Genomic DNA, 27,364 nt, shown 5'->3' with positions numbered 1-27,364 from the left:
TTTGGTATCGCTCCAACTCGCTTGGAACCTCGAAGGAGGTGATACTTTAAAAAAGTACCTGGTACTATCCACAACTTTTGCCCGATGGAAAACCAAAAAAGTAGAGTCGAGTCGAACCGGTACCATGCGGTGGAAAAGCGACTTTAGAACTATCACACCCTGAAGACAGTGGGCCCAAGAACACCCACATGTATTTTGTGAATCTGTGAGAGGCGAGAGACAGCTGGAAGAGTAGAAGGCAATTGCCCAAACACCTCACTCTGAAATACAAAGCAGAGAAAGTCTTGGTGTCCTTTTCAAAAGGTGAAATCTTTCAAGTTCAGTGAAGTCAGTACTCTTTGTTGCCAACTTCACCCTGGGAATGCTTTACATTTTGAACCTCAGAGAACGGATAGCCAAACAGCCCCCTGAGGGACATAAGCTGGCATCTCTTTTGGGGACATAGTGGGAATAAAACCTGGTATGCTGGCCAATCGTACCCAGAACCCACACTGTACCCTTTGAAAGGAGGGGAGCAATTTCCTTCCATTACATTTCCAGACGAGTTACCGGGCCCCCTGAGTGGGGGCTGCTGCAAAACTGAAGCTAATCCAGCGTCTCCAGCTCCGAGGTCCTTCAGGGGCACAAGGACGGACGCTCTTTATGGGAGCTCTTTTCTTTTCTGCCTGTAAGATGACATCACAATGGTTTTATCCACATTGTCCCTGATCAGGACACAGCAGTGAGCCCTATTCTAATATACTGGTAGATGCCATTTCATAGAGGTCACGTCATACAAATGCAGATAAACTCTTGCTGTCATTCCATTCCGGGCACTACTCTCTCCAGCCGATGACTCAGATTCCCAATGCGCACTCTTCTCAAAATGGCGGGTAAGAAATAAGAGGGAATAGTAGCAGATGCTGTTTGGTGGACTTGGCAGCGCTATACTTCTGGAACCACCTGCAACACAGACAAGGGAGTCCACAGCCCTTTATTTCCCTGTCCCCACTGAACAAACACTGAAAGAGGTGGCCAAGACACTTCATGGCCTTTTTATGAATAAGCTGCCCTATTGGTCACTGCATGGCAATTACACATGCGCAGTGTCACATTCCTATTGCCAAACCAACAATTACCAAAAATACTGTGATAACCTGTTCAGATCCTGCTACCTTCAAATGGATTAGGGCTGTTTGTGAACCAGGTTCTATTATCTGCTTCAGTAACACTAATAAGAGGTCTGTGAGATGCATTAAGTGTCAGGATGAATTTACAGACAGATGCGGGGAGAACCGTGCCGAGAAACTGATCTGGAGTCAGCGCAACGTCAGCTTTATTTCAATTGTGTGCTTAACCAGCAAAATACAGACTTGTGGCTTCATAACACTGAAGGAATGAAAGGAAGTGTACTAAACAGAAAAATGTATTTCACTGGTTTAATGATTAAAAAAATATTTCTTTCCAAGACAAAGACACACAGAAACCGGTCTCCTGGCCGTCCGAAGTGCGATGGATCCGACCCGGAGACTAAGACGACTGCAATGGCGACCATAGTGACACTGAACTGCCGATGGTGTCAGAGAACACGAGGTAAATGTTATTTGTGAAAAGAAAAAAACAAAATGAAAAAATAAAATAATACAAGGCACAATTTACAAGCAACCGCGCCCATGTAAATTCACTTAACAATAATACTAATAATAATAATAATAATAATAATATAACAACAACAACCATAATCATTATAACAGCATTAGAAAAAATATGCAACAAAAATACAGACCAAATTTTTTTTTTCTTCTATACAAGACCACAGCCCCTCCTGCCCTGCCGGACGTCGCGCCCCTGCACCCCCCGTCCTGCCTGCTGTTGCCGTGGCGTCGGGCTCGGGGTTGGGGGGGCGGTACTATCTGACCACCAGACAGGAGACGCAGAGTTTGGAGGGCCCGATGCAGTCGTCGTGGCAGAAGGCGCCGCAACCCTGGCACATGATCATGGCCTTGAGGCGGCAGGAGCACTTGAAGGCCACCTCCTCGGCGGCGCTGTCGGCGAAGGCCTGGATGCTGAGCGCCGCGCTCTGCCTCCCGCCGCCCTGCCGCAGCTGCAGCACGCCGTCCGCAATGTTCCGCGAGAACCCGCTGCTGTCCACCACCGACACGTTAGCCGTGTAGCTGAACCCCGGTGCTCCAGCCCCGCCCCCCGCCCCGGCCACGCCCCCCGCCATGCCCTGCTGCAGCTTGGGAAGCTTCCCGTACAGCTGCTGCTGCACGCTGACCTGGAACGGGAGCGAGGAGGAGTTGGAGGATGAGGACGAGGAGGAAGGGGAGGGGGAGGAGGAAGAGGAGTCTCCCGGCCGTGAGTACGGCTTGCCCTGCTCTTTTTTGGCCATGCGGAGGAGAGACATCTCCATGTTGAGGAGGCCCTCCATGGCCCCGCCCCCTGCTCCGCCCCCTCCTGACAGGAAGCTGTCCCGGGACTCAGTGCAGTTCTGCACCTCCTTTTTGGTGATGGCGCCCAACGGGCCCAGCGGGTTTTTGGTGAGCGCTTGACAGGGGGGGCGGGCAATCTCGCTCTTCACCGCCGGCGGGGCAGGGGACAGCTGGGGGCGGGGCTTGGGCCGCCAGTTTATTTTGACAGTGGGGACAACCTCGGAGGGACAAAGGTCGCCATGGGGCGGGGAAGGGGCATCAGGTGTGGTCCGGCAGTGCGCCAGAGGCCCCACGCCCCCAGTGGCCCGTTCAGGGGCGCTGCCCTGGGGGGGCTGGGGTCCGGGGTGCTCTCTGGCGATGGCCGACTGGTAGGCAGCCGTGGCGGCACTGCTGTTCTGGCCGAAGTCGGCCGGGCGGCGGGAGGCGAGGGAGGTTATAACGGGTACCGCGCCCGGGGCCACGCCCCCCTGCTGTGACAGGAAGTGCTGCACGGCCGCCACCCGCGACGAGGCCTCCTCAAACAGACACGCTGGCCGCCCCTCTGAGCCAAAGCCCCGCCCGGCCGTGGGGGAGGACCGCGCCACGGCTGGCGTTTTTGGATGGCCTGGCGCAGAGAAGTCGGCCGGCTCTAGAGGCCCAGAGGCCTCTGAGGGGCTCCTGAAGCGGGGAGGTGGGGCGTGACTGCGGGCAGGGCCCACGGGGTGGGGCCCAGGTTGCTGGGGCGGGAGGCGGTTGATCTCCAGCTTGCTGGCAGAATGGGGTGGGGGCAGGACCTTCTCCAGCGGCAGGCTGCCCTGCAGCAGCTGGGTGACCAGCGGGTTGTTGGCCTCCACCAAGGACACGGGCCTCGCCATGCTCTGGCTCTTCCTGGGTGGCGTGGAGGATGGCAGCTTCAGCGGCGCACGGCAGTCGTCCACGGCGACCGGCTTGCCGGGGGTTCTGTGCTGTTCCGGCTCGGTTTTGGCCGACGTGTCGCTCTCCTTCGCCACCCTGGGGGCCGCCATGCAGGTCTTCTCCCTCTCCATCTGGAGTGGAGGCGGGGCCACAGGGCCCGGCTGGGCTTGTGACTGGACGGAGGGCTGAGGAGCGCTGGAGTGAGGAGGCTGTATGATTGGCTGGCTCTGGAGGGGCCTTGAGGAAGGCGCCTGTATGATTGGCTGGTTCTGGGGTGCGCTTGAGGGAGGAGGCTGTATGGTTGGATGGTTGTGGGGAGTGCCTGAGGGAGGAGGCTGTATGATTGGCTTGTTCTGGGGAATGCTTGAGGGAGGAGGCTGTATGATTGCCTGGTTCTGGGGAACGCCTGAGGGAGGAGGCTGTATGATTGGCTGGTTGTGAGGAACATTTGAGGAAGGCGCCTGTATGATTGGCTGGTTCTGGGGTGTGCTCGAGGGAGGAGGCTGTATGATTGGATGGTTGTGGGGAGCGCTTGAGGGAGGAGGCTGTATGACTGGCTGGTTGTGAGGAGCACTGGAGGGAGATGCTTGTATGATTGGCTGATTTTGGAGAGCTTGGATGACCGGCTGGCCGTGTACGGCGTTGGTGACGTGGGTGTGGATGACGGACTGGCTCTGGGAGGCGTGGGCGAGCGGCCGGTGGCAGGCCCTGTCAGGCGGGCACACCTGGATGACGCTGGGGGTGCAGAGGCCGACGCTCGCGGAGTCAGACTCCGGCCCCCAGCCACAGGGGCTCTCCCCTGCAGCCTCGTTCTCAAAGTCCGAGGCCGTCTCCGTGGAGTCGCTGTGGGCGCCTGTGTCCTCCTCGGCTCCACCCACTGACCCCGCCCCTGCGCTGGGTTTGCCACACTCCCCCTCGTCGTCGCTCGTCCCATTGCTTGATGGCGTGGGGGTGACTGGAGCCTTGACCACACCAGTCCTGTGGATGTCCATGCCCTGCGCCACGTTCTGACCCCCCTTAGGCGGTTGAGTGGGTGTGGTCGGGGCCCTGATGGTGTCCACATCGCGGGCACCGAACCGAGGAAGGGCGTCAGGAATTGAGGTGAGGGCCAGGCCACCCCCCTCTGCCACACTGCCCCTGTTCGTTGCCGGGGTAACCTCCTCGGGTGTGGCTGTCCGATCCTGGGCCGCCGCACTGTTACGCCAGTCCTCTGAACGCACGGCGGGCTCCGCTTCCCTGGCGCACGGCGGCGGATCTGCAAGGGCGGGGCCAGCCTCAGCCTCCGCTGGGACCTCCTCTGACTGGCCGCCTGCCAGAGGCGGAGGGGAGGGCGGGGACTGCTGCGCGCGGTTCTGCGGCTCCTCGCGAGACTGGGGGCGGAGCTGCGAGGGGGGCGGGGTCCGGGTCGCCGGCGATTTTTCAGGCGCCCCCTCGGGCTCTATATGGGGCAGCAGTAGTTGTGCTCCTGGCTGATGAGGCTCCGCAGGAAGTCCCGGCCCCGCCCGGTCTCCGCCCGCTCCTCCCGGCTCGACGGGGCCCGGGTGCTCCCTGGAGCGCCGCCCGCCCCCGCGATCCGGTACTGCAGCACCGCCCCCACCCCCTGGCCCCGCCCCGCCCCCGCCTGGCCCGGCCCCGTCGCCAGTGGCTGCAACAGCAGCAGCGGCCTCGCGCTGCGCCCGGGCCTGCTGAGCGCGGGCCTTGATGTCTGCCAGGGTGCGTGCCCCGGTCCCCCCCCTCCGGGAGCCCTCCCCCGGGGGCACGATGCGGGGGCAGATCTGGTAGGTTGGCGGACCCTTAACCCAGGGCGGCTTGATTCTGGAGAGCTGGATCTGGGGAATCAGAGGAAGAGAGAGACTGTTTAACAAAAATATGCAATTACACGACCAACAGCTTGCCTTCAGTTGCTTTTCTGGCTGAATAATTTCAGCTGGATAATTGCAATTGTGTTGGACAAAGGTGATTTTACAGCTGGGGGACTAAAGAATTACTTAATACTGCAGAAAGCTTTGTTTATGAAGAGACATTGGAAAACCAAAAGCAGAAGGAACCACACCTACAGACAGGTAACAGTGGGTTCTGCTCAGGCCAGCCAGTCCCATTCAGAGGTGTTTATAGTGTCTTCAGAGGGACATTGTGGGTTTAAAAGGGGAGGTGCTACTGCCTTCTGGTGTTTTGCTGTAGCCAGTGTGCACAGACACTGAATCTATGAATATTTTGCATCTAAACAGTTGGAGTTTGAACAGTTTGAGCAATCCGTATGTGCCATGCTCTGAAATGCATTGATTAACACTGGATTATATTTGTACTGCAGTAGTCTACAGACTACATTATCTCAATTATCCCAGTTTAGTCTCCACTACGCAGAGCTAAAGATTAGGTGTCTAACATTTTAAATCAGGGATGCAATTATCCTTTGGCTATTATGAATGCCTCACTTGAGCTGGTGTGCTGAACAGCTGCTTTTCCACATTGAAGACCCCCCCTAGCCCCAAACGAAGGGGTCCATACCCGGATAGGTGGGACCTTAAGCTCCTCCGTGGTGGGTTGTGGCTTTTCGGAGTGAACACAGTCAACTGTGTTACGAAAGGACTGACAATCATCCACCCGCGGCCTCTTCTCGGGGAAGCAGGTGAAGGTGTGTGGCTCCTCCCCCTTCCTCTTCTGCTCCTTGGCCTGGGCGGGGCTGGGGGCGGGGCTGGGGCTGGGGGCGGGGCTGAGCGCGGGGCTGGGGGCCAGGCTGCCCTCGCGGCTGCCTGCCGCCGTGGAGACGGACGCCTCCTGGTCGAGCGGGTCGGCAAGGGAGGCAACGGCAGAGGGCGGGTCGGAGCTGGCGACAAAGGCGCCCTGCCTGTCGGAGGAGGAGGAGGGAGAGGAGGAGGGGGAGGAAGAGGAAGAGGAGGAGGAAGCCGCAGGAATGGGCGTCTCGGGGAGCAGCCGGGCAGTCTCCTCCGGCTCGGGGTTGGACGCCGCAGCGATGGGGGAGGGGGCGGGGCTGGAAGCGGGGCCAGGGAGGGTCTCAGAGGCGGAGTCTGGGTGCGGAACGGCCTCTCCCTGGGGCGTGGGCTCGGAGGCGGGGGAAGGGGTGGAGGAGAGCGTGGCCTGGGCGTGGAGGGGCGGCGGCTGCTTCTCGGCGGGCTCGGCCAGCGGGGTCAGCGGCGGCTTGCACAGCGTGCGCCTGGCCCTGCGCCGCAGGTCCGCCTGCGACCGCCGCCGCATGCGCCCATCCCTGCGCCTGCGCCCCACGCTGCGCCGCTTGGGGGCCGCGCCCGGCCCGGCCACACCGGGCACCGCCACGCCCGCCTCCCCGTGCAGGATGCCCTCTCCGGCCTCCGCCACCGTCAGCTTCAGGGACTCCTCGCGAGTCAGACCCGACCTGCAGACAGACGGACGGACAGACAGACGGGACACGCACACAGAGGTCAGAACACAGCAGTGAGTCCCACACTGTCCTGCAGCTCAGAGGGAAAACAGATCTACAATCTGTCCTTTAATCTGTGAAAATGAATGGATGAAAAACAATATAATTTCGCAAACTTGATGAGGAACACACAAGCTTAATAAAAGTCAAATATTGGCATATGTTTTGGTTAAGATCAACCTTTTTCCTAAAGCACAAGTTCCACAGGGATTTCAACTTGCATTACAAGTGATTTCCTTGTGGGGACCAATTAGACACAATCACCTGACTAATTATACAATTAGTAGCTAAGTGTCACCGTCATGAAAGCAATTTGTGTTCCTAACATGGTGAGGAAGGAAAGCAAACATGGACAGAATGTTAAGCAGAAATCCCTCCATACGTCAAAACTACTCCTTCAGTTCAGCAACAGCGCTGAATGAGTACAAGGGATGTCGCATTGCGGTGTGTGTGTAGTTCACTTCCCACCACAATACCATACCATCAGGGGACTACTTCTACATAAGCAAGAAGGCTACATACCTTGCCATCACTCTTTTCCATAACTTCATTAACAGCATGAAATATGTCCATAGCATGTGGTTGTGATGCAGCTAGCTAGCTAGCCTGGCACAGAGACATGCCTGACAATATGTAGCTAAGCTAGTGCTCGTGTACATATGAATGAATAACTGAACAAAAAGAGCATGATACACAGAGCAGGGTTGTTATAGAGATGCTCCACTTCGGGGCAAGACTATGGAAGGAAAGCAACATGCGACCGCTATTGGCTCATATGTGAATGACTGGGTTTTTACCTTTGGCCATGGTATTCTTCAAAGAACTTCTCCTTCCACGCCTCCACTTTCTTCTCCTTTTCCATCTCCTGGCGAAAGCGGGCCTGCATCTCGTGAGTGAACTCACCTGCGCGGGAAAAATGCATCACGGTACTGGTACCACAAGACAGGGTGTCCTGTAATACTTTATCATTTTTATTTTAATCAGAAACATACCATTCATCTGTCCATGTGAATGATCATGAACTGTCTCAACATTTGTAAGCCCTCAGTAAGGGGACTAAGGGGACTCACTCCCTCAGTAAGGGGACTAAGGGGACTCACTCCCTCAGTAAGGGGACTAAGGGGACTCACTCCCTCAGTAAGGGGACTAAGGGGACTCACTCCCTCAGTAAGGGGACTCACTCCCTCAGTAAGGAGACTAAGGGAACTCACTGCCTCAGTAAGGGGACTCACTCCCTCAGTAACGGGACTAAGGGGACTCACTGTCTGAGTAAGAGGGACTAAGGGGGCTCACTGCCTCAGTAAGGGGACTCACTCCCTCAGTAACGGGACTAAGGGGGCTCACTGCTTGAGTAAGAGGGACTAAGGGGACTCACTGCCTGAGTAAGGGGACTAAGGGGACTCACTGCCTGAGTAAGGGGACTAAGGGGACTCACTGCCTGAGTAAGGGGACTAAGGGGACTCACTGCCTGAGTAAGGGGACTAAGGGGACTCACTGCCTGAATAAGGGGACTAAGGGTACGACGCTTTCCCTCACCTTCTGCCAGTCTCTCCTTCCAGCTCTGAGAGGCGTGTGTAAAGAACTCGTTGTTGAGCGCTGAGCTGCTGAGACGAGCCATACCGTCAGCGCCCACCTGGACAGAGGGACAGAGGGGTTAGAAACGCGCCTGCACCTGCAGACAAGCCCAATGGCAGGGTCACCCGTACTGCAGTATGAATACCTCTGCCATATTATTTTGGAGACATGCAGACAGCCCCCTGTGTTAACTAAAAATTGATGTCATCATTACAAGGTTTATGTCCATGACAACTCACTCATGCAGAATACGTAAAAGCAGAACTTATCTAATACACCAGGAAAGTTTGTATGATTCATATTTTTTCTAGTTAAAGGCATACTATGCAGGATTTTTTATTTGAAAATATCATAAAATAACTATGCTAAGGCATATCTGTGACACACTGGCAATCTCAGTCATTACACACTTCAGCCGAATTAGTGCAGATTTTACCAGTATTTCTTAATCGGCAAATGTGTTTGGGACGTTTCTGGGCATGGTGCTCTTTTCTGGGTGGGGAGGGGTGGGGGCTTGTGGTTTGGGTTCAGATTCCGGCAAAGCGTTCGTTGCGAGCTAGCTGCCGCAATAGCAAATGCAAAGAAGCCTAGATACAGCGAAGCAAAAAGACAAATCCAACAGGGCTTGTTCAAAAACTAGTCAACCTTGGAATTAGTTTCCTTCAGTGGCTTCAGCTGAAGTTCACCAAGGGGATGAAAAGGGACACGGAGTTGACCGATTTTCTATTGGACCTGTAAGTAACGTTACTTTCAGCTAGTTATGTTATGCAATTAGGTGATCATGGTTGGGTAGCTTTTGTATTGAATTCTGTTCTTCTATAAATAAGTCCCCTATGGGAACTGCTCAGTAATTCACCTGCATTTATTCAATCAGGGGAACTGAATTTGATATAGCATGTATGCTATGTGTAGCCAACTTAACTAACAAAGCTAAAAAAAAGAGTTGCTAATAACGCTGAAAAGGCTACGGATAACTTAATGAGAAAATCATTCACTTTGCAAGTACATTAGCTAGCTATGATAGACCTATGGCCTGCTAATGCTACTTATTCCACACGCGATTCCGTGTTTACATCCCAATTTTAACTAAATGGCCAGGAGGGTATTTCACAGAGCAGAATTACTGAGTTAACTGGATAACTGCGTGGAGTTAAACCCACAACAGCTCTTTTTACTTCAGTTCATGCTCCAGATTTGGGAAGATTCCAAGTTTTACCCAGTGCAGTTATCTGCACGGAGTAGCTCCCGTACAATGTTCCCATGTGCTAAGGGGTGCACAGGGGTGGAATACCATCTATATAGAATCATTCATGTTGCTAAAAATGTGATTTTCAATGTCTCCGATGACCTCACCTGTTCGGCTGACATTTTGCTTGTAGCGCTCGAGGGTGTGTCCTCAGTGTAGGTGTGGGTGGGGTGTGTTTACAAACACAGAGAACACAGGGGCCGCAAAATCCTACATAGTATACCTTTAATAAACAAGCAAGCTGACTGCCCAAAGCTAGTCAACCAAGGCTAGAAAAGGAACTCTTGTTGCTTAGCAACCAAAGAACTCAAAGCCTGGATAGCCACGATGTCTGCGGGTTTTCGGCGTTTCAGAGCGTAAGTGCTAGTCAAGTGGCTGGAGTCCACATAACTTGTTTCAAAGGAACGAACTGGCTGCTGATTAAAAGAAAACCCACAAAAACCTGCAGACAACTTTGGCCCTCCAGGACGGGCATTCGAGATGCCTGCACTCAAACTAAAGAAAGACAGAGAAGAGAGAAAGAGAAAAAGACAAAGAGAGAGCGAGAGAGTGTGTGAGACAAACAGAGAGAGGCTGACCTGGCGGTCCACCTCAGGGAGCAGGTGGAGGAGTTGTTGCTGGGAGTGAGGGGGGAAGGCGGCGAAGGTGCGCATGTTGATCAGGGCGCGGATGTTGGTGTTGACAAGGATGGAGCCCGGCGTCTCGAAATCCACCTCCACTCCTCGGCTGCGTTTCATGGGTCCTGCGCAGAGGTCAGAGAAACACACAGTATAAGGGGAATTCAGGACACTATTATTATTTCTACAGAAACTGAGTTGAGTCGATTTCAATGTAAAGATCAGGAAAAATGACACTAAAAATGCCACAGGGAGTGGACGATATGGCCACAAAATCACATCACAACGTTTTCAGATGTCTGCATTGTACACAATATGTATCACACTGCACTGTGCGCATATAATTAATAAACACGGACAATTCCTACAACCAGTGTAAGAAGGCATGAGTGACCAAAATTGTACTTGATACAAAATCAACATCCATGCGGCACACACAAACGCAGGGAAGAGGGGCTTACCCGATGGCACGTGCTCGCCATTCACCTTGAGGGGGGTGAGAACCACTCGCGGCATCATTACGGCCTTTTTCCTCTGCCTCCCAGACTGCCACACACAGTGAGAGACCGTTACACACCTGGCAACCCGTGACTGCTACTCAGAGAAGGTTAGATAGCAGACCAGACTGTCAGAGAGATATAAACATCTGCATCCCCACACTACCACACAGATATAAACACCTGCATCCCCACACTACCACACACATATATAAACATACATCCCCACACTACCACAGATATATACACCTGCATCCCCACACTACCACACAAATATATACGCCTGCATCCCCACACTACCACACAGATATATATGCCTGCATCCCCACACTACCACACGAATATATACGCCTGCATCCCCACACTACCACAGATATATATGCCTGCATCCCCACACTACCACACAGATATATATGCCTGCATCCCCACACTACCACACAAATATATATGCCTGCATCTGCATATTTGCAAATATTTCAATATCAAAAAAATTTTTTCCCCAATATCATGCAAATTACCAAAATTTATGAACTACCACTCAGTGTGATTTCATGCCATGGAACCTACCCACACAATGTGCACCGAGCAGCCTATAGGTACAACTTGCAATAAAATGGCAGGAACATTAATAAACATGTTTCGGCAGGACAGCACAAATTTAGTACAAAAGCAAGAGGTCACCAATTTGCCTACCACTGCACCACTGTGTGGATCAATATCTATTCAATTAACCTCTTAGCGCACAGCCCCTAGTGGTGGGCACGCAGGCGTGCCGAGATTACTAAACTCAAACATTCGGTGCTACTGCAACCAAAGTGTGAGATGAAAACTGAAACGCGTTGTTTTAGTTTCATTAGTAGACGATACACGACAACTATGCCGAAAACGGAGTTTTGCAGCCCCACCATTGTCCCCACTCTGGTCGTTCATTTAACACACACCCCCTCCCTGCAGTCTCATCTGCAAAACACCCCCCACCCTTGACATAATGGACAATACTGTCTATCTTGGCATTCATAAAAATATTCTTTCACCACTAAAAAAATCATATTCCGTCATAGCAACAAGATAAACCCGACAATAGCTGTAAGAAATGCCTATACAGCAGTGAAAACGCTGCTCACTGAATAACGAAATAAACGAGAAAAAGTTTTTAAAAATGATACCATCTCATTCTACAGTCAATATCTTGGACTAAATATTGAATAAATATACAATCTTACCGTTGGTTTTACGTGTAGAGATGTCCCTTTTGAGACTGCGTGGTCATATATTGTCTTGGACAATCCGTTTGGGAAATATAAGCGCATTCGTGACGCCTGGGTATCTTCCAAAATAGCTGCGCGTAATACCACACCTGTTGTTTACGTCGTCGTCGCCCTTTCTAGTACAGACTGGCCTGATTAACAATTCATTTATTCAGTAGGTGAGAGTATAAGCTTTCTAACGATGTATAACATGTTTAATTCTGCTTTTGGAATAGCGTTTTATAGGTCAGCGTAACAGAAAATATTCTTAGCATCGCATTCACTTACGCATTCACTCTATGTTAGCAGAAAATATGCTGCACCTAACGAAACGTGGTCAACGATATCTCGTAATTTCTTGGAAAATACTATTATTACTGAAGACTTCTGGACATAGCTAAGCCATATGTTTGCTGATAGACCTAGCTGACATCGTTTTCTGGAGTAAAACAGAAGCGAATAGAACAGTATCATTGATACTGTCTCTGTCTCCATCTACTGAACATAGAGGAGCTTTCATCATTGCTATGCAAGTATTACTGCTCAAAATATTTCGGTTATATACGTTATTTTTTAAATGGAGTATCTTTAAATAGGTTAGTGGTGTTATATAATGTGAATATTTCACACTGTAATGTAAGCGGTATATGGTAGTGTAATAGTTTTTGGGAAGCATGCAACAGTGATGACGTCAGAGTTGGAACATTGCCAAAACGTGGTGGACAGTTGAAAATTGTTTTCATGTTGTCCCATCCCCATACAAGAAAACATACGAGAGTACAGTATAGAAATACAGTATGAGTTAATTATTACACATTTAGGTACTGTACCGCATTGTGTGACAATATTTTTGCATTATTTTTTTTAATCTGATAGCAATGTTTCATCTTAAACCTTCATAAGGGGCTCATTTATATGCTTCATAATGGTCAAAAAGCATTTTATTCAATTTTGGAGAGATTTTGGATATGTTTCTGGACACCTAGCTATTTTAGACCACTGTACTGACAGAAAGCTTGTAATTCCCATTTGAAAATTATGCAAGTGATCTTCTTGAGTCAAAACAGAAAACTAAACTAAGCCACGCGTGGTAAATCAAACTTTGCTCAAACCCAGTTAGCAAGCCATCGAATCAAATCAGGCTACGTCCCGATTTGACAGCAGCATTGGAAGCAGTGGAATCAAACTCCTCGGAGATGTCCATTTTTGTCTTCTGTATGGAGACACCAGCCAAGTCTCAATAAAGCAAACAAATTTTCAGAAAGTATGAAATGGGAGCCAGTGCTTACTGAAAGCAGGCTAAAAACAGCACGCAGAATATGTAGTATATAGTATTTATCCCATGTTTCTGAAGAAATTTGATGGCCTGACAACAAGACTGCACACCTGGCAATTTCATTTAGTGCTCGCTCGCTCACTCGTACACACGCACGCGCGCACACACACACTCCCTCTCATTGTAGGCTGACCTGCGTGGATCGGCTGAGGCGAGTTTGAGGCTCAGTGGAGCAGGAAGCGCTGGAGGACGTCTCATCTACAGATGCTTGAAACAAAATGAAACAGAGAGACACCCGTCAATCATCGCTATGGAAACACTTCCACACACGTGAGGACAGCAGTGCAGAGCTGGTGTCCAGGTTAACAAAGAGGTGACTGACACAGTTAAATGGAAAAGCTGACTGCTATAACCTAAAAATAACAGCAATTTTTAAGAGTCTCAGGTGTCAGAGGATAGAAGCTACAGTGACATGCAGTTTCATTTCCCAAGCCTGCTTTGCTCTGCCTCCGATGCAAAAGCAAAATTCATTCAGAAAATGAGTACATTTATAAACTGAGTACATCTATAACGGGCATTCAGCACACGACTCTAAACGCTTCCGCTGGGGCACAAAACACACACGCACGACTTTCAGGACATTTCTATGCACTGCCGCTTCCAGATGTATCATGCACTGGTGACCATGGCAACAGCCGCTTCCTGGATACGGCATACATTTTTTTCAGGAACATTCCACTGTAGAATATTGCCTGCGCAAATCGATGGGATGTATCCACATTGGCTAAGATGAAGCGAATAGTATAATTCACACATAACAGCAGTACTCAATAGTGTATTATTAATTCTAAAAATTATAATAATTTGGAGGCATCTGAATTTAAAATGTAATACAGCATAAGTGACTGTAAAACCGAAAATGTGCATGACACTGCAATTTTTCAAAAGCCCTGTTCAGAATCAGTAATAATTTGAGTGAGTAAATTTGTGTCCAAGCCTTCAGCTCTGCTCCTCCCTCTGCACCCGCCTACAAATCAGGGGGCAGGAGATTCACTTACCATCATTCTCTCCGCCCGCAGCCACCGTCTCCATGGAGTCACAGCTCTCCTGCTCAGCCCCCTCTCCTGGTCCCGCCCCCGGACCTGTTCCCGCCACAGCATCTACAGGTTCTGGAGTGGCTGCACTCTTTGTCCACTGGAGGGCGTTCTTCTGCAGGTGCAAAAAAGAATGGCTTTTCAGTCTCCCCCCTAGCTAATGTTATTTGCTGGCAGCACTGCTTAGCTGATGAGAGCCCAACACTGTTCAGATGCTTTTGATTGGTTTAACACAGGGGTCTGCAAACCTGGTCCTGGAGAGCGTCAGGGTCTGCTGATTTCATTCATGCGCAGCATTTAATTGGCCAATTGATTACAAAAGCAGTTGCTTACAAAGTCACTGCATCTAGTTTCTGGGGATCTGAACTGATTGCTGATTTTTATGGTGAAAACAAACCAGCAGCAGATTCTGTAGCGCTCCAGACCCCAGGGCTACAGACCCACAGGGTGCCACACCCACTGCTGGGGGGATGTCCCATCACCATCTGGTGCTGCTGGGAGGTAAACAGCAGGACTCGGGTGCATTCAGCTCCAAATGGTGGGCGTAATGGAAAAAAGCACCCTCACGTTAAACTGTTAAAGGGCTTACGGCACAAGACACTAATGTAAATGTAAATGAGGCCAGATTCAAACATCATGGTGCACAGCCTTTGTCCATGAAAAGGTGTTCTACATAAACGGTTGAGCACTTGGGGATGGATCGGCATTATACAGATATGAATAAACAGTTGTGAGTTGGGCATCCACACACCAACTGTCTGTGCTAGCCCAACTACTGAAAATAGATAACAGAGGTTGCATCCACGAGTGCTGATGAATATGACTGGGAACTCCAAACTTGACAGAAAAACGCAAACCACACACACACAGTGGAGTAATGGGAAACACCACAAATTACAGCTCTGCTGATGGCAGGAAAAAACACCATAGATACTGATGTACCTCACAGAAACGCCAGATATCAGTACCTTCAGTGTGAAGAGACTCATTCGGCCAGGCAGCTTGAAGAAGATGCTGTTCTTCACCCGGTCCCCTCGGACCTGTGAGTGGAGCATGGTCACCAGGCAGGCCAAAGGGGCTGTGCCACTGAGGGGAGGGAGGGAAGGCAGAGAGAGGGAGCAATTAGTGAGGGTATTTACAACTACTACCACCACCACTACCACTACCACTAATAATAATAATAACAATAACAACAACAACAATAATAATAATATTTCCTTGCCAAAATCTTCTTATTTTAAGTTGGAAGTTTGGGGTTATTTATCTGTTAAATGCAGACAGGCTGGATAAATTCACTGTCCTCAGGCCTGTACTAACAGACACCGAACACTCCGTGCCCTTCCAGACAAAAGCACTTAAGACTACAAATTGATAAGCGGGTAAAAAGGTTTGACAAAGGCGAGCAGTACTCAGTCTGGCAGTTCTGGAAGCACTAATAAGAGGCGGAGAAAGCCCCGTGGAGGGGACGGAACAGCAGCATCGCTCAGTATGGGACAGTAACACCGTGCGGCATGGTGCCGTTGGCATGGCGATAGCTCAATCTGAATATGTGTCCGAGCCAATCCTGCTGGGATGCACCACAGTGTGGTCCTCACGGGCCCCATCAGGAGGTCTTTATTCAGTTAATCCATTCATTTAATTAAAGTCCCTTACACTGATAAAATGGCACAGAAGGACACAGGGAAAAGGCACATGACACCACCCAAATCGGGACTTGGGTGTCAAGTCTGCTGTATCATCTATATTTCCATTTTTAAATAAACTTGGAACTTTACTTTCAGGTTCATACCACTATTTTACTAACTGTACTTTCCCTGTACCATTTTAAGCTATAAAAAGGAGCCCATAGCAAGGAACTTTTTTCTACTTTTAGTGTCTAATGGATGGTACAAAAAGTATATAACCAAGGCTAATGTCCACAGATGGCTGATACTGTGATATTTATGAATCAGTGAGGCAGTCTACACTTTATAGTGCCAATTCAAAACAGGTCATGATAGCACTTCCCAATAGACATTTTCCGGAGTAAATAAAGGACAACAAGGCTGGGGAAAACAAAATCCAAGAAACATGGAGTTTACCTTCTAGAGACCAGAAGAGACATCGCAGGAATGCCACGGATGGAGGGAGGGGAGAAATGAAAGAGAGGAAAGTAATTAGAGGCATTCTCCTCTCTGTACAGTTGCACGTGCCGTATGAAATAGGCGGAGTCACAGAGGGACGGGCACACGGTACCTCATCTCCTTCAGCCCCTTGGTCTGTATGACGTGCAGGATCTGCTTGGGCGTCATCGGGGCATCCGAGAAGTTCTCCAGGACCTGGCGCGGGTTCAGAGGGAAAACAACCACAGATTCAGAATATGCACGAGGGCCACAAGGCCAGCATCAAGCCACTCGTTAAGGAAGAGGGGGAAGAAAAAAAAACACTAGGAAAAACAACCTCCAACTATTAACGGCTAACCGCGCTTGCCCCTCTGAAGTATTGCCAGCTTCAAACATATGGCTTCAATTCCCACACACACACGCGCGCGCACTCACGCGCACAGACGCACACATGGAAACATGCATGCGTGCAAACAAACAAAAATAAACAGAAACAGTCAGAGAAGTGTACTAGAGCTCAGAATAAGCCACATAATAAGACATTTATACTGATACACTATACGACCAAAAGTATCTGGACACCCCTTGATCTGTGGCTGTTTGTCATGGTTTGGGCTAGGCCCCTTAGTTCCAGTGAAGGCAAATCTGAATGGTACAGCATACAATCACATTCTAGACGATTCTGTGCTTCCCTAACAGTTTGGGGAAGGCCTTTTCCTGTTTCTGCATGACAATGCCCCCGGGCACACAGTGAGGTCCATACAGAAATGGTTTTGTAGAGAATGGTGTGAAAGTAGCCTACTTGACTGGCCTGCACAGAGCCCTGACCTCAACCCCATCCAATACCTTTGGGATCAAGTGGAAAGCCAACAGTGAGTCAGGCCTAAACGCCCAATCAGTGCCCACCTTCTTCTGGCTAAATGGAAGCAAAACCCTGCAGCGATGCTCCAATATCTAGTATAAAGCCTTCCCAAAAGAGTGGAGGCTTTATAGCAGCAAAGGGAGGACCAACTCCATATTAATGCCCTTAATTTTGAATGAGATGTAGGATGTTAGGTGTCCACATACTTTTGACCATGCAGTATACATGTAGTGCTATATGAAACACAAATATAATACTTAGTGGAAAATACACTGAGTGAAGTCTTTTCCGGAATCAACAAACTTGCAGGTATATACTTCCCAAGAGGGATACAAATAACCCCAACAGGTACCAATCATATGATTTGAGCAGGTGGAATAGAACACAAAAAGCTAAGGTGTAGCAGGTACCCGAGGTAACAGCACACTTAACTCTGGAGGGTTACACCAGCAGACACATAGTAATACACATTAAGCAGGGTTTAAATGGCTCGGCCTTGCCCTTAAACAACCAAGCCAGTAGTGGACATACAAACCCCTGTGCAGACAGAAAGCAGGCTTATGTGCAAATATTTCCAACACAATGTAAATGGAGTATTTGTAGGGGGGGAACAAAGGATAAAACACTCATTTCACAGAAGCAGAGCAATGATAACCAGAAGGGGCTGATTGGGAAACTGAAATAACACATAAGGAACAGGCTACGCTGCCCTTTATCAGCACAGTGGAGTGCGTGCGCAAGTTCCCACAACGGTCGTCCCTCTCTACAGCACAAACTCTCTATTTCCGCATGCAATCACGTGCATAAGGATATACGCTGCATGTGCAATAAAGAGAAACCACACATCTCGATGTATAACAGGAAAATCCAAACACATCTAGAGCAACACAGAGAAACCATACACAAGTGCAAGAAAATACCGAAACCAAAGATCCAGAGAAAACACAGGCCACCAAACTCTACCTGTGCTCTTCTCACCTAGCGGGGAGACGCAAGAGCCCCACACTGACAGCACAACGAACACGGCTGAACCGTATAAAATAAACTCAGCAGGAGGATTCGGGTAGCTACAGTGAGCTTCAGTTCCCAACAGAATCCTTGTTGTTTCTTCCATGCAAACTCAGTTACATGTCACTGAGTTTGCGTGACATTGCATGTGTGTTTATAATGATCACATTGGAGTATGCAACACGCGACCCAATTCAAGCAGAGCAGAGTGTAAAAGTGGATTGGGGGGATGAGGGAAGGTCATTAATGACATTTCTGTTCCTTAGAGACAGATGCCTCACCATTGCACGGCACAGGAAAATTTCCTGTTGTTGGAGACAACATCCAAAAAAGGGAAGTTACTTTGTACTGCACCAACCACAAGTTGGACAAACTCAGAACAACGACAGAAAGCCTGCCTAGCCACAAACTATCCAGAGAGTGAGGGACTCTCATGTAAACAGATACTTTCAGGTTCAAATGTCAAAAGGCCGTGGAGTCCATGAGCAAAACCCTAAACCTGAACAGTAATGGTGGAATAGCATGATGTGTGACAGCATGGGGACTCAAATAGCCCAGTTAAACATTAATACGCCAATCAGTTTAAACACTGTGTAGTTATAACATCTCCATGACAGCGTGACACCAAATAGTAAACCATTCACTGTTACTAATTATTTTCTTATTTTTAGGCTATTAATAACAAACAAACAAACAAACAAACAAACAAACAAACAAACAAATAAATAAATAAATAAATAAATAAATAATCTCAGAAGCCATTTAAAAAGGACACTGGCAGCAAGGCATTTTTGCTCATAAAATGGGTCCAGCCACCACCCTTTACTTCCTGAAGCACTTCAGTGCACCCAATAATGAAGGTGACTGATTTTGAAAGGAGCTGAACATTTGTAATGAAAGACTTTCAGCAAAGAGCGTCAGTTCCGAATCAGTATTTAAAACTGAAGCCCTGCCTGCCAGAGCTGCACTTCCCTTCAGCCCAAGAACACTGAAACAGGAAATGGAATTAAGAGGAAGAAGGGCACGCCCAGTCACAGCCAACTGTGACATGACATTGGCTTCAACAGAGAGCAAAGGAAATAAGGAAGCTATGTTCCAAACACACACGCGCACACACACACAGGCTCACAGACATGCACATAATGCAAACACCTCGGCACACACACTCCAAAGGCAGGTCCGCACGCACGCACGCGCACACACACACACACACACACACACAACAAAACAGACTAACGACCGTGTCCCACACGTGCTGCCTCTGCAATAAGACTCAATTCAAAGCCCTGAGGCACAGAAACATACAGATAAGGACACAGAATTGCAGAAGACGTGAAAACAGAAACCATTACAGAAACGTATGCACACAGGAACATGAACTCGAACACCGTGCTACAGAATTTTTTTTTTTTTTTAACTGTACAGACAACCATTCCATCTCCACCTCACTCGGTGTCTAGTGATTTTCTCATTTCTGTACCAACACTGCTAAAATCTCTCAAGTTCAAGCTCACAAAATAGTAGGGACTTTTCCTTTCTGAGGTAGGGAGGGGTGCACTAAGTGCTCAGAAAGTCTGACAGTAGTGAAAGTATAAAAATCTTTCCACCAACCTCCCACCCCATATATCACATAGTAACATCACAGGGCAAAAATATATCAGAGAAATAAAGCACAAGCTGCTCTCACAGCACATCCCTCTCAATAGCCTGAGATCCACAGAGGAAGCAAAGAATAACCATGATAAAAATGCACTTTCACTTAAGACTCAAGCAAGTTGTAGTCATCTGACACAGACATGACTCAGTTACTATGGTTTCATAGTGCTGCGTGCTCAGGAACTCATTTGCATGTGCAAAAACTGGGTGGTGGTTTGACTGATGAGGTCAAAGTGACTGGAAGTATCCTCAGTCCAGACTGGGGAGCAGGACTATTCCACACTGCTACCCTCAGCTCCAGAAACCAGCATTCTGACCGCTACTCCACACTGCTGCCCTCAGGCCCAGAAACCAGCATTCTGACCCCTACTCCACACTGCTGCCCTCAGGCCCAGAATCCAGCATTCTGACCCCTACTCCACACTGCTGCCCTCAAGTCCAGAGTCCTGTGCTCTGCCCCCTACTCCACACTGCTGCCCTCAGATCCAGAGTCCTGTGCTGTACTCCATACAGTATGTGGAAGACTCCGTACAGCAGGAATAGGAGCTGCAGAGTCTCAGTTAAAGTAAACACGCGGATAAATTTCTAGTTAATGTGCATGCAAAAATGGGGGAAGAGATTATGGGAAAAAGAATCAAAACAAAGAGGGGAGAAAAAATGACATGCCTGTGAAACAAAGAGAGGAAGGTGCATGTCTGTTTTCTGGGAGAAAACAGCTCTGGCTGACTCCATCAAAATGGATCATATTTATACAATTCTAGCGCTCATTTCCAACATCCCACAGAAAATCCAACATTCAAATCCCTCCTGAGACAGAAAAGCCCTGATCAAACCAGCAAAATGCTCTGCCCTGTCATTTCTCAGCACATAGTTCAGGACACTGTGCTACAGGAGGTGCTGGCTTTCAGCTGTGACATTAAACCAAAAGTCATCATAACCCACTGTGGTCATTTCATATCCTGCAGTGCTTATGAACAGCATAAAGCCCTTAACCCCAGTGACCACTTGCCACAGTTAGTGCCAACATTAGCCCCACTAGGGAAAAGCCATTATCCACCCAAGTTGAGGGTTCAACTTGTGAGCAATGCAGTAGCAGATGGGACTGAGTTAATTTACACAGCAAATCAGCACCAAAAATTCCCATCTGCAATGCCAACTTCCTTCCCATACTATAGGCTACCAATTACAATTTGATAAACATCCTTATATGCATAGTGATTCTCCAATTCATTTCAGTAAACAAGTAATTAATAAACCCATACATGCCATTTCTACTGCCCAGATATGAAGCTCCTTCTGAACCTGGTTGTCAAGATTGCCTAATCAACTCTGTAATCCAGGAAGACTTGTGGTCACCATCCTCACCGTGTCTAAGGAGTGCTGTGGCAACAAATCTCTTTTCAAACCAGTGCTGCTTGAACATTGCACGCACTACCATTTCCACTCTATTGTCCTCATACAGCTCGTCTCTTCCTTACCACCAAAAGTTACATCCACCATCAGCGATTACCTGATCCAGCTTACTCCGCTGCAGCACAGTACAACGGTTAGGGAACAGGGCCTTTATCTCAGCCGTGACAGGCTTGACTCCCAGGTGGTGTAAAACCTTTGTACCCTTCAGCAAGGTACTTAACATGAATTCTGCCTCAAATATCCAGAATGCATGCAAAAAGTATGCTTGTAAGTGACTATGGACTCCTAAATCACCTTAATGTAAACTGAAGATAGAGCGATCAAAACGTGGGTCACTCAGACAACGTTAATAAAAAACCAGTCTCCACACACATAGGCATAAACACAAGCCTAACAATTCACACACAGCCAGGAGCAGAACACATGCCTTATACGCATTCATATACAACCATGAGAAAACACAAGCCTTAAGTTGGGGGGCGGGGGGGGGGGTATAGCCACATGCTCAGAACATGGTGTGTTTGAAAACATTTGGTTTTCCTCCAGTACAGCTAATTACAGATATTCAGTCTCATTTTGCCTTGGAAAAAGCTTTAATTTAGAGACTAAAAAATGCCAGCCCGGGAAGTTTAAAAACTTCTGTACAATTAATAATCACCCATGCAAAAGGAGAGAGGAAAAAATAAGGTCTTCAATCAACAATCCACCTGACTGAAACAAAGGCAGAAGTGGTGGACTCAAAGCCAGAGAGGGTTGCAGGTTTGAGCCCAGGTTTTACATGCTAATACTCTTCAGAATAGTGCTTAAATATGACTTTACAGATGCATACAGAAATTCTGGGACCAATATTAATAACTGATATTCGATTGCCCATCTGTTCAATGAAAATTCCACCCCTTTTTATATGATAGCACAAATGCAAACTGCATTTCCACATTGATGGGAGTAATAGATGAGTACGTATGTCAACTAATGACAGAAAAATGCAACAAATTATATTACAAAATATTTCAACCTGAATATTAGTAAGAAGAGAGCTTGAGTCTAGAGTGCTATAGAGTCTGTGTACGGCTAATGTAGCTACAATTAATTAGAAATAAGGGGTTCAGATGACCATGATTAGGGTACATCTTGAATATGAGAATTTCACTTAATTTACAGCATCAGCATTACATCAAATGCATGTTGTATCATTATATCAGCCCATCAATATTGGCCATAATCCAACTGGCCGATAGCAAGGAGACCATTTTAAGCAATAGGATGATACCAATACAGCTGCCATAGTATCATGGATCCCAATGAGTGCTTTGCTCTGCATGAGTTTGGGCTATAGGCTACATGCTGCATCAGATAATGATGAAAGACACGGTCCTGGAAGGGTCCCCTCATTTTTGTTTCTACTTAAAAATGAACAAACCGAGCGAGGTGGTTCACTTTAATCAACCGCTATCAATCAATTAAGAGCAGAATAACAACAAAGCACACACAGGCTTCCCCAAGAGTCCAGGACCAGGGTTGTGGGATCTCGAAGCAAGCCAAACTTTTAAAACAACCAGTCTGTTTTTCAACAATTAATTCACAAGAGCAATGGCTGAACTAAGACCTGACCATGTCTTTAATGCTAAAAAAGCAGAGTGGTAACCAATCAGACTGGCCCTTCTAAACCCTGACCAATCAGCCTGCAATACTGCATTTCCATTTTACTGAGCTGAGGTCAGAAGTCAAGAGCCTGAAACTGTACTTCAACAATAGCTGACTGGTTGCTTAATTCTGTGAACAAAATACATGGAGACTGCAAGTTAAAGAAAGAAACATTGAAGGGCCAGTGGCTTCAACAAAGTCTTTAGTATTCAGACCTTGCTGACACTTTCAGAGAGAAACCATTGTTAATGTTAAATGCGATGACATTTATTCTTTAAAAACAAAGCCGATGCATGTAAACAGTATTATGTGAACATAAACAGGACAGATGATAACACAGTGAGGCCATTTTCACATCATTTTTTGCATAAAATTACTGGACTTTCAGTGACCAACCAGCACTCCTAATCCGCTGCACACAGCCCACAACTGCACTTCCTGTTAGGCTGCAAGTATTACGGAAACCTGTATTTAAGGTGGGGGTGCATGTAGGGTCCTCGATAATTTCTGTTCCAGTGACATTAAGGAGGCATACAACCCAAGACATGCCAGTCAGGCTACAAAATTACCCCTACCAACAATTCACTTATTTTTAATGTAAAGCACACATTTTGGAAAGAGGGATCTGCAAATTTTAAAATCCATAGCCATCTGACGTCGGCCTGGACACCAAAGTGGCAGCTCTGCTGGTTACTGACCAGAACCTCTACCTTATAGGTGGGGGTTGGCTCTCTCATCCAGCTGTCAATCACACTGACAGTGTGACTAGGCATGGTGCACACGAAGCTGTGGCCATTGTGTGCGCCTATCTCCCAATGTTTTATTCAGAGCTAAGTACTCTGGGCTCAGGGCTTGCGGGTTTGAATCCAGAAAAGAACATTGGCTAATGTTCTGATCTCAGTAGGTCGTCTTTTCCTTCAGTTGTGCCCTTTTATATACAAACGAGAAACAGATCACAAGCAGGGAAAGATCCAAGTTTGCACAGCATTGTAGAAGGCCCTCTCAACAAAATGAAGAGTTTAAATGTCACGTTCAAATCCGACCACTTCGCCTATGTGGCTTTAGCTGAACTGCTTAAATATGCGACCCTCTGTCGATATTAAACAGTGAATGGATACTACCAGGCTACTATAAAACAGACGTATCTTAGAGCACTAGCGACGCTGGAAACGCTGTGGATAGCAACAACGAAAGCATGAGAGAATCTGAAACCCCGTAGCCCCGTACGCCACACCATGTATGACGACTTTTCCTCAGTTGAGCAAGCCATGTCGCACCTAGTTATCTGAAATAACAGCCAAAATAAGCAGCGAGTCCAACAGCTAAGCTTCTCATTCATTGACTGTATAGCTAGCCAACTAGCTACTAACGTTGGCTATCTCTGCCCAGTTGGATAAGGTTCGAAACCTCGGCTAGTTGAATATTGTACGTACAGTACACAGCAAGTCCGGTGATACAGTGAATAGGATAGCTTGTGTGCCATAAGCATTCGTACAATGTAGAGGTAAATGCATTGCATTTTCTAGCAAATATATCACACTAGCTAGCAACATCAATTAGGCCCAGCTCCGAAGATGGGTCATTTGTTGTTCAGTGTTGCTAGCTTGTTAAGCAACATTAGCTACGTTAGGCGAGCAACAAAAAAAGCAAAAATCATTCATATATTACGGAACATATCTCCGGGTATCTTTGTCTACGCGCTGTTTAACAAGCAAATGTTTTAGCTAGGTACCTAAAAGCAATACACAGCCAAGTACCGTAGGCGAGCTAGCTAGCTAACAAAGGGTCAAATGGATAGCGGAGGGTAGGGGTGTTTCATGCAACGTATGCCAAATCCGAGCTGGCTATCCATTCATATCATTTCAGTAACAGTGTGGGCATTACGAACTGTTAAAATGGTAGCATCAATACCATCGCATAACCGTTTATTTGAAATCGCGCTGCTGTAGTTTCCATCTTTTAAAAGCCCGCCCGAGTAATAGATAAGGAATTGGGCTATGAGCACTCCCTCTAGCTATACTACATTACTGCTGCTGCGGGTGTACGGCCAGCCGTGGACAAAACAGACAGGGCTATGCCATAGCTTTGTTCAATAGCTCACCTACACGGTCCACGTCGCCCTTAATTTCTGAACTGTTTGCTCTGTAATTGCAATTAATAACATATTACCATGCGTGCTGCCTCTGCCCACGTGCGCTCCTTCTTTCTCTTCTGTTTGTCCTTCATTTCCTCTCCGTCTCTGCCTTTCTCTTGCGGTTATCTTCTGCTTTGTAGCAGTGGATGGAAAACCCGTGTGTGATAGCTAGCTATTATTTCCCGTTTTCGTTTGCTTTCCTTCCCCTTTTACAAAACACACGCGTTTTCTTGTTTGTCGTGACGTGCCCAAATACAAGCGCTTCCGTAGCGCAGATTTTTAATTAAACTATAGATAGCTGTACTGGTTGTTCGGTTCTGGCGCCGTTCTTTGTAACGTTAGCTAGTAAACACACACACAGGGCACAGAGACCAGCCCCAAGCAGCGACCAACGCTTCTGGCATACTGCAGGAAATCCTCACTTTGGAATGCAAGCAGGAGAGAACATAACAACGAGGTCAAAGGTCACACACACACTGCAGGAATGCAACACAAAACAACTCTCTCCCATCCCCCTCTTCGAGCCAACGCTACACTGGAGCTTTCCGTAGCGAGAACACGCCATTGTGGCTCATCGTGACGATGGTGGAGGAAAACTCTCAGAGCCAGAATGGCGTCGGTTTCGTTACCCATCCCCTCTTTTCTTGCAAATGCAACATGGCGCTTCCCATTGTGGCGTTATTCTGATAGGTTTGAAATGACTACTGCAAAGCGCCGTATTGCGTACAGTCGTTCATTGTGCATAGTGAGGACGTATACGGGATACACGAGGCTTTAATTCACGTTTATATTGAGGACAGGACAATAGGGCATACGTGGCAGAAATGGGGTTTTCTCCGTTTAGTTATATTTAGCATCAAGGAAGCCAATGCCGAGTATGCGGACAGACATATTACATTTGATCCGAATGACTTCCAAATGACACGCAAATAATTTCCATAAAACTGCTATCGATACAACAAATGTGTCCATCAGGCGGTTGTTTCCAATACCGTTTTCAGTAATATTGCATGTGTAGCTCTTGCTCTATGCAAACCACATTTATGAAATCCGAGCAGCCCCACCCAGCGGACGACATTCGAACGGACGCTAGTTTAGTGGGTGGGGGAGGTAACGGGTAGGTAGGTTGATCTTCTCTGAAATCGTGTGTTCCCTATACCTTTGACAACCAAAATTTAATTAGTTGTTACATTTTATTTTCCCCAAATCTCACCACCAAAAGACCGCAACATTAATTAGGAAAATCACAAAACTAAGGGCTTATGGGTGGAAATACGATAGCAGACTGCCTGTATCAGTGGGGGTGTGATTCACGTTGAGCATGATGACTGAATGTTACTTTTCCGACACACAGATATCCAAATACACTGTACTGTGTGGAAGTGGGTTGTGGGCAGGGCTTAAACCAGAAGCGGGGCCACCTAATAATGCTGGGCCACTCTACAGTAAAGCACTCACTCCAAATGGCAGTACTTCCTGTCATGTAGAGAAATTAGAATATTAAGAACAATACCAAGTTGGATATAATATAGTAAAATAATGTAACATTTCCCAGCTCCATGACGGACAAAAGGCCCATGTCCTAATCAATACTGTGTCTGCTATGATGGCATAAAACAAAACACACAAACAAATCATAAAACACTTTAGGCCTGATTTACTAAGACCTTTAGCATGTGCAATAATGTGCACACACAAAACCAACATGTCCAATTGGTCATGGTATTTGTTTCACTAATTGTGCTACACATTTTTTTGAATCAGGCCCTTGTGGTTTTAAGAAAGGAACCAAGGCAAATGGGAATATATAAAAATATAATAATGAAAAATGAAAACAGTGAAGACCAAACGGGTAAGCAAAAATACAAAATCAATGAAATAATCAAAAAATGATGTTGCATACTTATTTTTGTTTCTGTTCTTAATGTGCTTGTTTAATCTGTTTTGCGTGAATGCTTTGTATGTTATTGCATGTGGCATATGGGGGCCACATAATCTGCACATCTTTGAGAGAATCCATATGATAAAAAACACCAGGTGCTGAAGCGTGGCATAAAAGTGAACTAAAAATGTTTCTAATATAACTGTTGATGACTTGATATCTGCACAGGTCAGACCAATTGAACTTAATGAAAAACACTTTAAATGAGGAGCCCATCATTGACTACACTTCCATTAATGGCAGTAGAGTCAACTGTCCATTGTCAATGTGGAGAAATAATGAGGTAAAAGAACAGTGAGGCTAGCTGAACAGCACCAGATGTAGTTTC

At 47.6% G+C, this 27,364-nt stretch overlaps 1 protein-coding gene across 1 annotated transcript; it reads right to left on the bottom strand.

Annotated features, from left to right (window-relative positions):
* Positions 1-1,298: 1,298 nt before the first annotated feature.
* Positions 1,299-25,669, bottom strand: asxl1 (ASXL transcriptional regulator 1). The gene is made up of 12 exons (XM_064304359.1): positions 25,130-25,669; positions 16,511-16,593; positions 16,357-16,359; positions 15,244-15,361; positions 14,240-14,390; positions 13,375-13,448; positions 10,623-10,707; positions 10,123-10,286; positions 8,260-8,356; positions 7,521-7,626; positions 5,814-6,678; positions 1,299-5,134 (listed from the first exon to the last, which is right to left on the bottom strand). The coding sequence occupies exons 1-12, from the start codon at positions 25,184-25,186 to the stop codon at positions 1,889-1,891; spliced, it is 5,049 nt and encodes a 1,682-aa protein (XP_064160429.1). The 5' UTR covers positions 25,187-25,669; the 3' UTR covers positions 1,299-1,888.
* Between the last annotated feature and the right edge of the window lie 1,695 nt (positions 25,670-27,364).

The sequence above is a fragment of the Anguilla rostrata genome, chromosome 13 (genome assembly GCF_018555375.3).
Source record: "Anguilla rostrata isolate EN2019 chromosome 13, ASM1855537v3, whole genome shotgun sequence".
In the NCBI taxonomy this organism is placed as follows: Eukaryota; Metazoa; Chordata; class Actinopteri; order Anguilliformes; family Anguillidae; genus Anguilla; species Anguilla rostrata.
This window is presented reverse-complemented; position numbering and strand designations above follow the sequence as displayed.